Raw genomic sequence first — 12,456 nt, forward strand, 5'->3', positions numbered from 1 at the left:
ATACCCATTGTAAAAGGCATATGGAATGATAAAGTGGTGAAGGAGTTGGCAAGGAGTGTAAGTGAAGAGCAGTGGGCACCAGTATCAGGCAGTACATTATATTAACCTGAGTCATTCTGGCTAGATGACATACAAATAGGACATAAACACAGAAGGAAGTCCAAAATTGTTTAGTGCACAGGGTTCATTGTGACTGCCAATATGACCTGGTAATAAAGCCAGACCTGTAGATTAGCACAAGCATCAGAAATTATGTATTTCTCAAAAAAAGTATAGTATAAAGGATCAGTTGCTTTAGCACTGTGCCATAAGTCGAAATTCTGTCAATATGATACCTTGCAAAAAGAGGACATTTGTAATGCCCCACTTCCCACTCCAGCTATGTCAGGTGACATCATGCAGAGCCACAAGAAAATAAAGGATATATGAAATTTCAATTCGGTGTCATCTTTTTAGTTTCATTGCTTATACTTGCTGTGTGTACAATCTTCCGCTCCCAATATCAAACACCCTGTGGGTAGTCAAGGAGGAACGTTGGGGGTATTTAACAAGGTCTAAAGTCATTTATAAGGCAATACAAAGAAAAGTGCCTGACAACAAGAAAATGGACATGGACATCCTGCCATTTATTAGGGTTATATTTTGGGTTACCTCTACTTGTCTGCAAGAGTCTTTTGTCTGCCGTCCACTACAGTCAGTTTTGCCCTGAAGGGACTTAATTAGCCAAGTGTACAGGGAATTAATATGATGACGATTGCAGATGTAAGGTACTGTATTTTACTTTGTTGTGTGTCTAGTTAAAGAATAATTTAAAATGCATGAAAGTTTACCTGAGATGCTGTAGTCTTTAGTTTCTGTAAACCATTCTCCAAATGCTCCATTTTTTGAGATAGTTCTTTCTTTTTTCTATCTAGAAGATTTTTGTATAAGGTTATCTGTTCCAAGAAACTTTTCGGCGTTGTATAATTATATCGTTTCTCATTCTGGTAGTATTTTGTACTCATTTCATTGACGCTGGTGTGTACATATGCCATGAACTGGCTGATTGACACCTTGACATTTGGCTGAAAGAAAAATGCATAAAACTAAATAAGATACATGATGCTAAATATTTTAAAGTTCACAATGGTGAAAGAATAAGTGTGGCGCAGTGCAATTTCAGTGAAATTAAAGATGGCCACACACTTACAGATCAGGTTGCATAATCTGATTGTTAATAGAATGGATGCTAAACAATGGCAACATAGAGTGGAAGTCACTAGATCAGCGGTTCTCAACCTGGGGGTCGCGACCCCTTTGGGGGTCGAACGACGCTTCCACAGGGGTCGCCTAAGACCATCGGAAAACACATATTTCCGATGGTCTTAGGAACCGAGACACCGCTCCTCGCCGCCGCCGCCGCCACCGCCGTCTCCAGGTGTGGGCGGGATGACATGCCGCCCCTGTCATCTGGACACACCTCGAGATCAATCCTCGCCTGTGATTGGCCGCCGGCACTGTAGCTCAGGAGAGGCACACAGGCGGCCAATCACCGGCAAGGAGGTGGAGCTTGGAGAGGAGGAGCCGAGCGGCACCGCGAAGATCGCGCGAGTGAAGAGGAGGAGAGCGGCCGGAGAAGGAAGACATCTGACAGGTAAGTGTCGGTACCATGGGAGAGGGAGGGAGCGAGCGAGCCCAGGCTGGAGCAGGGGTCTGCAAGGTAAGTATCATTGGTGTCAGTGGGAATAGTGCCCCATCATTGGTGTCACTAATACCAATGATGGGGCACTATTTCTCCCACTGACACCAACGATGGGACACTATTCCTCCCACTGACACCAACGATGGGGCACTATTCCTCCCGCAAATGACACCAACGATGGGGCACTATTCCTCCCGCAAATGACACCAACGATGGGGCACTATTCCTCCCGCAAATGACACCAACGATGGGGCACTATTCCTCCCCCAAATGACACCAACGATGGGGCACTATTCCTCCCCCACTGACACCAAGGATGGGGCACGATTCCTCCCCCCACTGACACCAACGATGGGGCACAATTCCTCCCCCCACTGACACCAAGGATGGGGCACTATTCCTCCCCCCACTGACACCAAGGATGGGGCACTATTCCTCCCCCCACTGACACCAAGGATGGGGCACTATTCCTCCCCCCACTGACACCAAGGATGGGGCACTATTCCTCCCCCCACTGACACCAATGATGGGACACTATTCCCCCCCACTGATACCAATGATGGGGCACTATTCCTCCCACTGACACCAATGATCGGGCACTATTCCTCCCACTGATACCAATGATGGGACACTATTCCTCCCACTGATACCAATGATGGGGCACTATTCCCCCCCACTGACACCAATGATGGGGCACTATTCCTCCCACTGATACCAATGATGAGGCACTATTCCTCCCACTGATACCAATGATGGGGCACTATTCCTCCCACTGACACCAATGACGGGGCACTATTCCTCCCACTGACACCAATGACAGGGCACTATTCCTCCCACTGACACCAATGAAAGGGGCACTATTCCTCCCACTGACACCAATGAAAGGGGCACTATTCCTCCCACTGACACCAATGAAAGGGGCACTATTCCTCCCACTGACACCAATGACGGGGCACTATTCCTCCCACTGACACCAATGACGGGGCACTATTCCTCCCAATGACACCAATGACGTGGCACTATTCCTCCTACTGCAAAATTACAGTTATGAAGTAGCAACGAAAATAATTTTATGGTTGGGGGTCACCACAACATGAGGAACTGTATTAAGGGGTCGCGGCGCTAGAAAGGTTGAGAACCACTGCACTAGATGAACAAATTTTCCATCCTAATTAAAAAAAGAGATAAAACTAGCAAAGTTGATTATGTCTATCCACAGATAGACCATTTATCAGAATATCTGGGCCAGAACACCCTCCTCTGTTGTGATAACTCATTATAAACTGGAAGTCTAAATGACAAGAAATGTAATTTTAGAATAAAAATATGGTACAGAAAAAGAGAGTAGGCAAAGAAGGCATTGCTTTTCATTTTTGAAGGCTTTAAGCCCCTTTCAAATGGACCTCTGATAAGGTCCATCAGATTTTCAGGGGCATCTCATTGGAAGTTCCATGCTGGCCTATGGACAGGCTTGTGTCCATTTACATTCACATACTTCTGAGTCAGTCCAGGTCTGGGAAAAGAAAAATTAAAACGGAAAAGAACTGTGTTTTCCAAGAAAATAAACTTGAAAGATCAGAGGTAGCATGATGTAAATGGACACAAATCTGTTTACATCCATCAGCCCATAGATCCAACACAGGTCCACCCCAGTCAAAATTCGGACATAAAGCTGGATGGCACAGATGTCATAAAAATGACATCCGTCCCAATCTACTCCAATTCAGCAGGGGATCTATTCAAGGATTCCCTGACAAACGTAGCGGAGCATGCCCATGTGAAGGGGCCCTGTGTGATTGGTGAGCATGATTTTAACCATCTGAGCCCCAAACCTGTAAAGAGTATACAGCAGCTGTAATGAGGTTGGATGGTACAGAGGTCTGGTTTTGTCTGTATTGATGTTCATTGATAAATAAGCTCTTCCACAGCCAGTCATTGCTGTGTCATCTCTGTATTTTGCTCTTTATAATACCAGATGTGTGTCTTAAACTGGCTCAATACACCCTTTAAATTTGTTGTCATTGGATTGTTTGTGGATTTACTGCTTGTGCGTATGGGCACCATAGTGCATACTGCAGTCTTTGTTCTATTAAGCAGTCCCAAGATATAATAATTTAAAAACCCAGGATATTTATCTTCATTATTTTTATAACTGGAAAATGTGATGTTGTATAAGTATTTCACCAAGAAAACCTACAGCTTAAATTTCATGAAGTATCTGTTGTGCTCACAGACTTCTAAATTAGTTGCATTCTGTGGACTCAAAACCTCATCAATATAACAATTATTTATGACTTTCTTTAAACGATTAACGCTCTTCAATTAATCACAGGAAGTCTGGAAATCAATTAATAAGAATTAGATGAGGAACACCTAGTCTGGGCAAAGTTACACATAATTTACCGAAGCGCTGTCAATAATTGTTCCAGCTCCAGATGTATTACAGAATGCTATCTGACTGTTTAATGATGCAGGTAAATGACTACATATTTTACAATTAATAAAGGAAGGAAGCATTTTAACAGATTGGTTTCCTGGGTTAATATTTTGTATGAGAAAAACTAGGTTATTATTGACATTAAACCAGCATGCATTTTATTTGTCTTTTCTCAGACAGACAAAAACAAATGTGTATGTATACTGTGTAAACAGAGAATGCTTGCATAAATTGTATGTGCATGAGACACAGGGCCTCATGCAGTGCTTTGCATATGTGTTTACCCCGTTGGCTTTTAGATTTTGTAGTGCTACAACCTGGAAAGATGGATTTTTTGCACATGATTTCTAAAACATACACTTTGAAGGTGCAAGATATTTTTTATTGTAACATCAAATTTAATTCACTTCCTGAACTCAGTCTGCAGATAACCAATTTCAAGCATGGCGTTCTGCCATGCTGACAAAATATCAGTCTATGTTCCATTTCAAACTAGGAGTACGTACTTGTGTGCACTCCTAGTCAGAGAGTGAACTGTTACTGGCAGCTGCTGGTCTCAGACCTGAATCAGTCTGCAGTCACTGAGCATTACAGTGTCAAAAAATATAATCATGAAAAGAGCTTTTCAAAATTTGGTTAAGCTCTGTCAAGTGTGAAATCCCTGTTTTCAAGTTTGTCTTACAAAAAAAAAAAAAAAGGATTTTTTTTTAAATAGTTGAAATTCAACAATACTGTACAATGCTTTTATTTGGAACTGAGGTCTCAGTAAAAATGATATAACCATATTCAGGCCTTTTGCACACTCCTGCCTAAAAACTCTGCATCTTAAGGCATATGGGCAATGCAGTCCATTGTTTTCAATGTGCCTGTACACACAAATATGAGTTGCCAGTCACTGTTTTACAAACATATTAATTGTTCATTTGAAGAGGTTAAAACTGCATTCTGACAGCTAGATTTGTGAACGCAGGTTTGTGCAAAATAAACATAGATTTTGTCCAGGATGTTCAAATATCAGTACTGTGTGCAAATATCGTTAGGGTGTTGTAAAGCAGTAAATGTGTAATGTCTTTGGTTGTGTGGTTTGGTTTGTTTACTAAAGTAGCTCTACTCCCCTAGGCTAAATTTAAATATGCAGCAAGTTACATATATATACAGTTAGGTCTCTATATATTTGGACACAGGCACAATTTTAGTTTTTTGCAGATATTTACCAAAACATATTCAAGGGGATCACTACTCTTAAGAGCTGTAATTCCTAAATCCTTCCTCCAATTTGGATGTACATACCCTCAACTTAATCCTAAGAGTGTGCACTTTCAGCCCATATCCATTATAGAACTATAGCTTGAATATGCTTTGATAAAAACCTGAAAAAATCTAAAATTGTGCCTGTGTCCAAATACATATGGACCTAACTGTATGTGATTTTGCACAGCCCTGCAGCCCTGTAGCAGTAGTTCTACTATAGGGCAGCGGGAAAACGGTTTAGCAACAGGTCAGCCGCTCAACACAGGACCCGGAAGCTAGTGGAGGCCATTGTAGTAATGATGCCTTTAGCAGTGATTTCCGGCTTCCATGGGGATCCCACAGGTATGCCACATACTGTACATACTTACCCGGGTCCAAGTTAGACCGATGGTATATATTTAAAATTTGCCATACCTGAAATTCATCTTTAGGCTCACTTACATCTAGGGGAGTACCTACAGGGGTTTCAATTGCAACCCAGCCCCATTCTGCAGGGGGCCCATGCGCCCCCCGTACACCTTGATAAGAGGAGCAGCGGGGCGGCAACATACAGAGGAACAAAACTGAATGCCTGCATGGAGGAGAGGAGGAGAAGCTGGCATTCAGCAGCTGCAGGAGGAAAGTGGAGAGATCTGTTCCTTTGTATGCAGCTGCCCCGTCTCTCCTCCTATCCAGCTTCTTTCTGCTGCCTCCCGTGCTCTCTAGCCCCTGTGCTCTCTGCTACCCCATGCTCCTTGGTTTCCCCATCCCCCTTGTTCCTCTGTGTCCTCGGGCTCTCAGACACCAACCCCCCCCCTGTGCTCTTTCCCAGCCCTTGCCCGCAGTTCTGCTGGGTTTCCTGTTCCCTAGGTTTTTCCCCGTCCCTTTCCTGTTGGTTGCTGTGGGAGATCTGTCAGGATGGACAGATGACACATTTACCAACCCCTTCCTTTCCTGAATGGACAGTCAATGATTGGCCCTGATCACTGACTCTGTCAGATCATAACTTAAACATAGTAAACTGTGTTTATTATGCTTCCATTTATGAATGGACAGAAGCTTGTACAGAGCTATTCCTGTGCATTCATTCTGTGCAGCTGAAAATGCAGAGAAGCAGTTTGAAGGCCGTGTCCCTTTCTCTCCATCATCTTCCATTGTCTCAAAGGTAGAACATCAGAGGTCTGTTTAGACCCCTGATATTTCACCAAAGCCCCCCAACAAGGTTTCTAAAAAACTGTAAAAAAAATTAAATAATATTGAAAAAAAAAAAAAAAAAACTACTGACAACATTGGTGGAACTACCAGAGTCACAAAAGTCACACTTGCATCCAGCCCTGGAGTTCCGCCACCAATTTATGCTGCTGATCTATGCATTTAAAAAAATGTCAAAACCTGGACACAGAATAGCCATTATTTTACACTATGCTAGTACACAGCTGCACCATCCTGTTTTTGATGCATCAATGTGTTTCATAAAGCCTATAGATAGAGGGTATAGGGCGACATACCCTGAAGAAGTCATGTGATTAGTGATGAAACTAGTTGGGGCGGAGAAGGTGGCATTTCCTGACATGTGCAATTAGGAAGTATAGTAAGAAAACTCCATGTTTCAGGTGGATTTAATGCTGTATTTTATTATACCATTGTGAGTTGTGAGTGCATATGTAGTAGAATAAATACAGTGCCTTGAAAAAGTATTTATACCCCTTGAAATTTTACACATTTTGTCATGTTATAACTAAAAACATACCATTTTACTAATTAGGTAACTTCTGAAGGCAATTGGGTCAGCTAGATTTTAGTTAGGGATATCAGAATAAAGGGGGCTGAATACACTTTTCAGATATGTATTTGTAAATAATTTTGAAAACAATTTATTATTTTCCTTCCACTTCACAATTACAGTTGATTTTTATTCATCACATGAGGTATGCTATGATTACTATTCCCTTTTTTGAGCTTGATTCACATTGAAACCAGCAAGGTGAGGTCTCTTAAAGGGACCGCATGTGGAAGTGGCTGCAAAGAGCCAGAGGATGATCTATAGAAGGATACTCACCTGATCGCTGTATGACCTATTTCTTTCAAGTCTAATATTAAGGTGAGCAAGCTCTGCACTTAGAGGTGCATATTTGCAGCACTGGGATTTGCAGCACTTATACAAGTATGTTTATGTTGTGCTTGGTGGACTGGTCCAATTGTATGAACACTTGTTAATTAGTGTCTGGTATCACAGATCACAGTATATTGAGTAGACTGGACTTATATTTTTCATATGTTGTACGATTAACACAATTGGTTTCAAGCATTTGTGTACTAACGTTGTGTTATTTTTTCGATTAGCATTCTTTGTGCATATTTGATTTTTGTTTTCATTTTTAAAGGAACAGCGCACCATTTTTTTCTATATATCACACGTTTTTAGGTGAATATGTACATGGATTTGATGGTAGCTGCAGTTACACATACATATCACAGAAAACTATTGTGTGTTTATATATAGTTATTTTTTGTTTGGATATCAACATTTTCAATACTTATATTACTGGTTTTGGGGTCTTAGACACATAGCAGCACTTAAGTTTTTCTTTTTTTAATTTCTGTTCTGTGGACATAGCCTCAGTGTCATCACATACAATATAATGACATTAACCTTGTTTCATACACTTAAGAGACTGGAGTGCGGCCAGAGCCAGTCGCAGCTTACAGCAGCTGCAGGGGACCAGTCACAGTCTTCGAGAAAGGAGCGAGGCATAGGGTAAGGATATTCTCCTTTAAACTTTGTTCATAGACTAAATGAACATTTAACCCTTGCAGTGCAGAGGGGGAGGAGCACTGCAAGGATGTATTTTTTTATTTACATGGAGTTGGGTTTTAATGCAATGCCTTTGAACCTTTTTTTTTCTTAATAGAATAATTTTTTATTGGAAAATGTGGTACATGTATAAATATAAAGCTTAAGATAGCAACAGCTTCAGCATAAATGTCAGATGTAGTAGATGTCACATAGAAACAGAAACAAAAATTTAAACAAGAATAGACAAATGCAATAAAGGCAGTCACTAGTGGTAGGCTCAAGGGTCTACTCCGACGGCCTTTCATCGGGAGTCCAAGGGGGTGATAAATTAGAGCTAAAGCCTAGCACCCAAGTAGGGTTAGAGGTAATGAGACATGGGATGTCAGCTACTGTACCAAATTACTGTGAACTGCAGAATATACCGGTATTTGGCCCCTTGAGAAGTATGAAACTGTCAGTTTCCTGGAAGCCAAGATAATAGATAACAAAGACTTGAAACTCTAGAAATAGTTCTCGGAGGGTTCCACAAAGAAGCTGCATTGTTTCTGCAGAGTAGATGACAGAATTGTAGATGTTGGAAGAAAAATAAAGTAAAAAATGTATGTATAGCCAGAGTATTGGACAGAGAAGGGAAATATTTGGATCCCTAGAAAATTATGTAAAATACAAAATATTACAGGTGGGGGTAACGCTTCCAATGAGGACACGCGTTTCAGTGATAAATGTCTAAAGATAGAATTAACCCCACTAGAGATTTACCGTCACTGTTGAATCTGTAGTACAAGAAGTAAAGGGAAATCTCCCAAATTAGAAATAGACAAAAAAAAATGATTTTGGTTTTCACCCACCCCAACTTCTCTACTCTATCCAAATGAAAAGAAATGTTTTGGTTATATGTTCACTTTAAAACCCCAGAAAAGTAACTAAATACACAATTAAGGCATACATATGTTAAAGAATATACTGTACCATAGAACTCAACCAGTCTTATGATTCATATCCCCCTGCTGAAGTGTATAAGTAGAAGACATCCCTATTTGTTTTTGAGGACTGCACATTCAGAGCTGCAGATTCAGCACTGCAGATTCAAGAGTCAACTGTCTTCTCAAAAGAATGTCAATGTCAATAGACAAAGACAGCGAGGCTCAGGAGTGAGCCCCCACAAGTGCCCCTATAGAAAGGAGCTTTCTATGGGGGCACTCGGCAGAGGAAAGGAGCTGGGAACGCTGGCGGGGGACCCAAGAGGAGAAGGTTTGGGGACACTCTGTGCAAGTCCATTGCACAGAGAAGGTAAGTATAAACCTGTTTCTTATTAAAAAAAAAAAAAAAAAGAAAAAAAGCATTTATAATCACTTTAAGTATCTAACTAGATTCATATTGCTAGCTTTCAAGGCAGCAAGGCATGGCTGTTTCGACTTTTTCTATAAAAAGCTTTCAGCTTTAATTTACAGTGTTACCCATTGTACATTATCACTTATCTCTACAACACTAATTGTTTGCTGCTGGATGTTTTTGTGTTTCCAATTCCGAATATGTTCTTGCTGTAAATCTACTGGTATCAAGATGCTAAACTGTCATACTGGCCCCATGCACCTGTTATAATTCTTTGTGAGGTAGGAGACAGTCTTCCAGAAAAGTCAGAAATGGCTTTGGATACGTTGTCTTCAAGTGGTAAAATAACTATTGTTGTAACATAAAGCTTAACAAAGTGGCACAGCATGAGAGACATGTCAAGCCACGGAGCAGCTGGCTGTAATTCATGCTGCTTTTGCAGAAAACACTAATCGTAGCTGAACTGGATTCTTTGATGATTTGCCTCCTTTGCATTTGTAATTTGTAACTTTCTCTTATGATAAGGTCAGCGGTGACAGCCCTTCCTGACTTTAACAGCTGTGGCTTCTGAAAGGGTCATTGTGCAACCACTAATTGCAGTAATTTCATTAACATAAATTATTTATTCTGCCAATCAGTTTTAGATATTATTTTTTTTTATTCCAACAGCCTGTTTTACAATATAATATAAAATGCTAATTAATAGGTAAAGTAATGTTAAGTGCCAATCTGAATAAATGCCAGTGTATTTTTACAATTCATTCTTCGCACTATGACTGACAAGAAGCTAACAAGTTGAGTAAGTGGTGTATTATAATGAAAGTTTAAAGAAAATTATTTAAGCACATTCTGTCTTATGACAGTTCAGTGGTAAGCAATACTAAAGTTCACTGCTCAGACATTCAGTCTCTTGTGTAAAAATGACTCAGGGGAGCAATAAAAAGGAGTGCAACTGCAGTGTTAAAAGGACAACATAATTGTTTGGGGTCAATAATCTTAATTTTTATATTATCATGTTTTTAAACTGTTAATATATATTTTTTTGTCTACCATAGAGCTCTATGATGTTTCTAAAACTAGAGCTGTTTGCATTCAGGCTCTTGCCCTCTGATTGAAATTTCATATCAAGCTGCCTGTGCAAAGATAAAGGGAGGGAGAGTGAGGAAGGGGGTCAATACTCTACTTATTTAATTGTGTGTATAAATTCTGAAATGAGTTGTTTTTTTTCTATTTTTTTTTTTTTTTTTTTTTTTTTTTTTTTTTTAGAGTGGACAGGTTTTAGAATGTCTGTCAGGTTTTTATTGCTGTATGTATCCTTTTCTCTATTTATGCTGTTTATCGTTGAAAGTGAATGTAAGAAATTCCAAAATTTTGGGTTGTCCCTAGAACAGTAATAGAGGGGAGACCTTCCAATGAAGACACTAGTTCTAGTTACTCTGGTGACAACCAGGGATTCCCTCATTTTGCTGGATTTCCTCTCACATCCTGTTTTAGCTATGGGACAGGAAGTGAAGGGAAATCTCCCCAATGGGACACAGATGGCAAAGGCAAAAAAAAATCGGGCAGGGGTTGTATCCCTTTACCCTATCCAAAATGAAAAAAAAAAATTTTGCCTTTATTTCTACTTTAATTCATTATCATAACTGTACAAAAGGCAACCCTATTTCTGAGATTAATTTGGTTATTTCTTTTGTCCACTAAATCAAAATTATGCCTTAAGGTTTACTTCAAGCAAATGGATAAATATATACAGTACATTTATATTGTAAAGCGCTGAGCAAACTGTTGGCGCTATATAAATCCTGTATAATAATAATAATAATAATAAATGATTGGTTTTCCCTGCCAAAGTATTTTTATTACGGTCTATTCAGTCTTGAGATTTACATAGCACCTCCCTGTCTAGCCGGGGAGGGGACCTGATCTTTCTATGCTGCAGTTTTACTCTCACTATGAAAGCACAGTGAAAATAGAAGCAGCAGACCGATAAGCTCATCTCTCATCATCACTTTGCTCTCTTCTACCATCAGCTTGCTATTTGCATTGCAGCACACCTGACCACTTTAGTGTGCTGCTCGTCCCTTCCCCTCTATGAGCTCTGTTGTACAGACTGTACAGTAGGCTGCAAAGGGCCAATACCAAGTCAAATGTAGGTATTTATAATGCTTGACTTAAAAAAAATGAATGATACATTGATTATTACAGATCTGCATTAATCTTTTATATCTGACTGGAGTTCAGCATTAGTATATACCCCAGGAAATCTGTACTGAAAAAACATGCTGAAATTTCACTAATGGATCAAACCTCTGCCAAAGTTAGTTTGCTCTACAAACCAGTGTGTTCCATAGGTGGAGTAAAATATATTAGGAGAAAAAGAAATGCAAGTAATGTATTTTATATACATACATAATGACAAAGAGGTATACTCTAAAAAGTGTACTATGTGTCACAGACTAATGTGTGAAATATAAATTGCATCTCTGCTAGACACCTACAGATGTGCTCTTACACTTGTGGGTTTTAAACAAACTGTATCCAATGGAACAATACTTCAAATTTAATTGTCACATAGCAAGTACTGGCAAAGTACATGGATCCTGAATTACAGTAATCTTGATGGCGATTAAAAATAGCAGCTATTCCACATAAAACTCATCTCCTCCTAAGTTTTAAGCTGCAGGTGCGTACAAATAAATAAAGTGTCAAGCTACATAAAAAACTTTAAATCGTTAAACCTTCCAAACAAATTCAAAAGCAATTAAAACAGCATAAAGTTTAGGTGAAATAAAAGTTTTTATGTTAAACACACACACACACACACACACACACACACACACACACACACACACACACACACACACACACACACACACACACACACACACACACACACACACACACACACACACACACACACACACACACACACACACACACACACACACACACACACACACACACACACAATATTGCCAA

At 39.9% G+C, this 12,456-nt stretch overlaps 1 protein-coding gene across 1 annotated transcript in view; it reads right to left on the reverse strand.

The window, feature by feature from the left end:
• Nucleotides 1–12,456, reverse strand: part of DNAH11 (dynein axonemal heavy chain 11) — a 363,722-nt gene that overhangs the window by 98,326 nt on the left and 252,940 nt on the right. Inside the window, exon 57 of the mRNA XM_089673152.1 lies at nucleotides 831–1,064. Coding sequence (XP_089529278.1) covers nucleotides 831–1,064 — 234 coding nt within the window. The remainder of the gene's footprint in view (nucleotides 1–830; nucleotides 1,065–12,456) is intronic.

Source organism: Staurois parvus, unplaced genomic scaffold, assembly GCF_062004578.1.
Source record: "Staurois parvus isolate SC_StPar_1 unplaced genomic scaffold, SC_StPar_1.0 ptg000136l, whole genome shotgun sequence".
NCBI classification, from domain to species: domain Eukaryota; kingdom Metazoa; phylum Chordata; class Amphibia; order Anura; family Ranidae; genus Staurois; species Staurois parvus.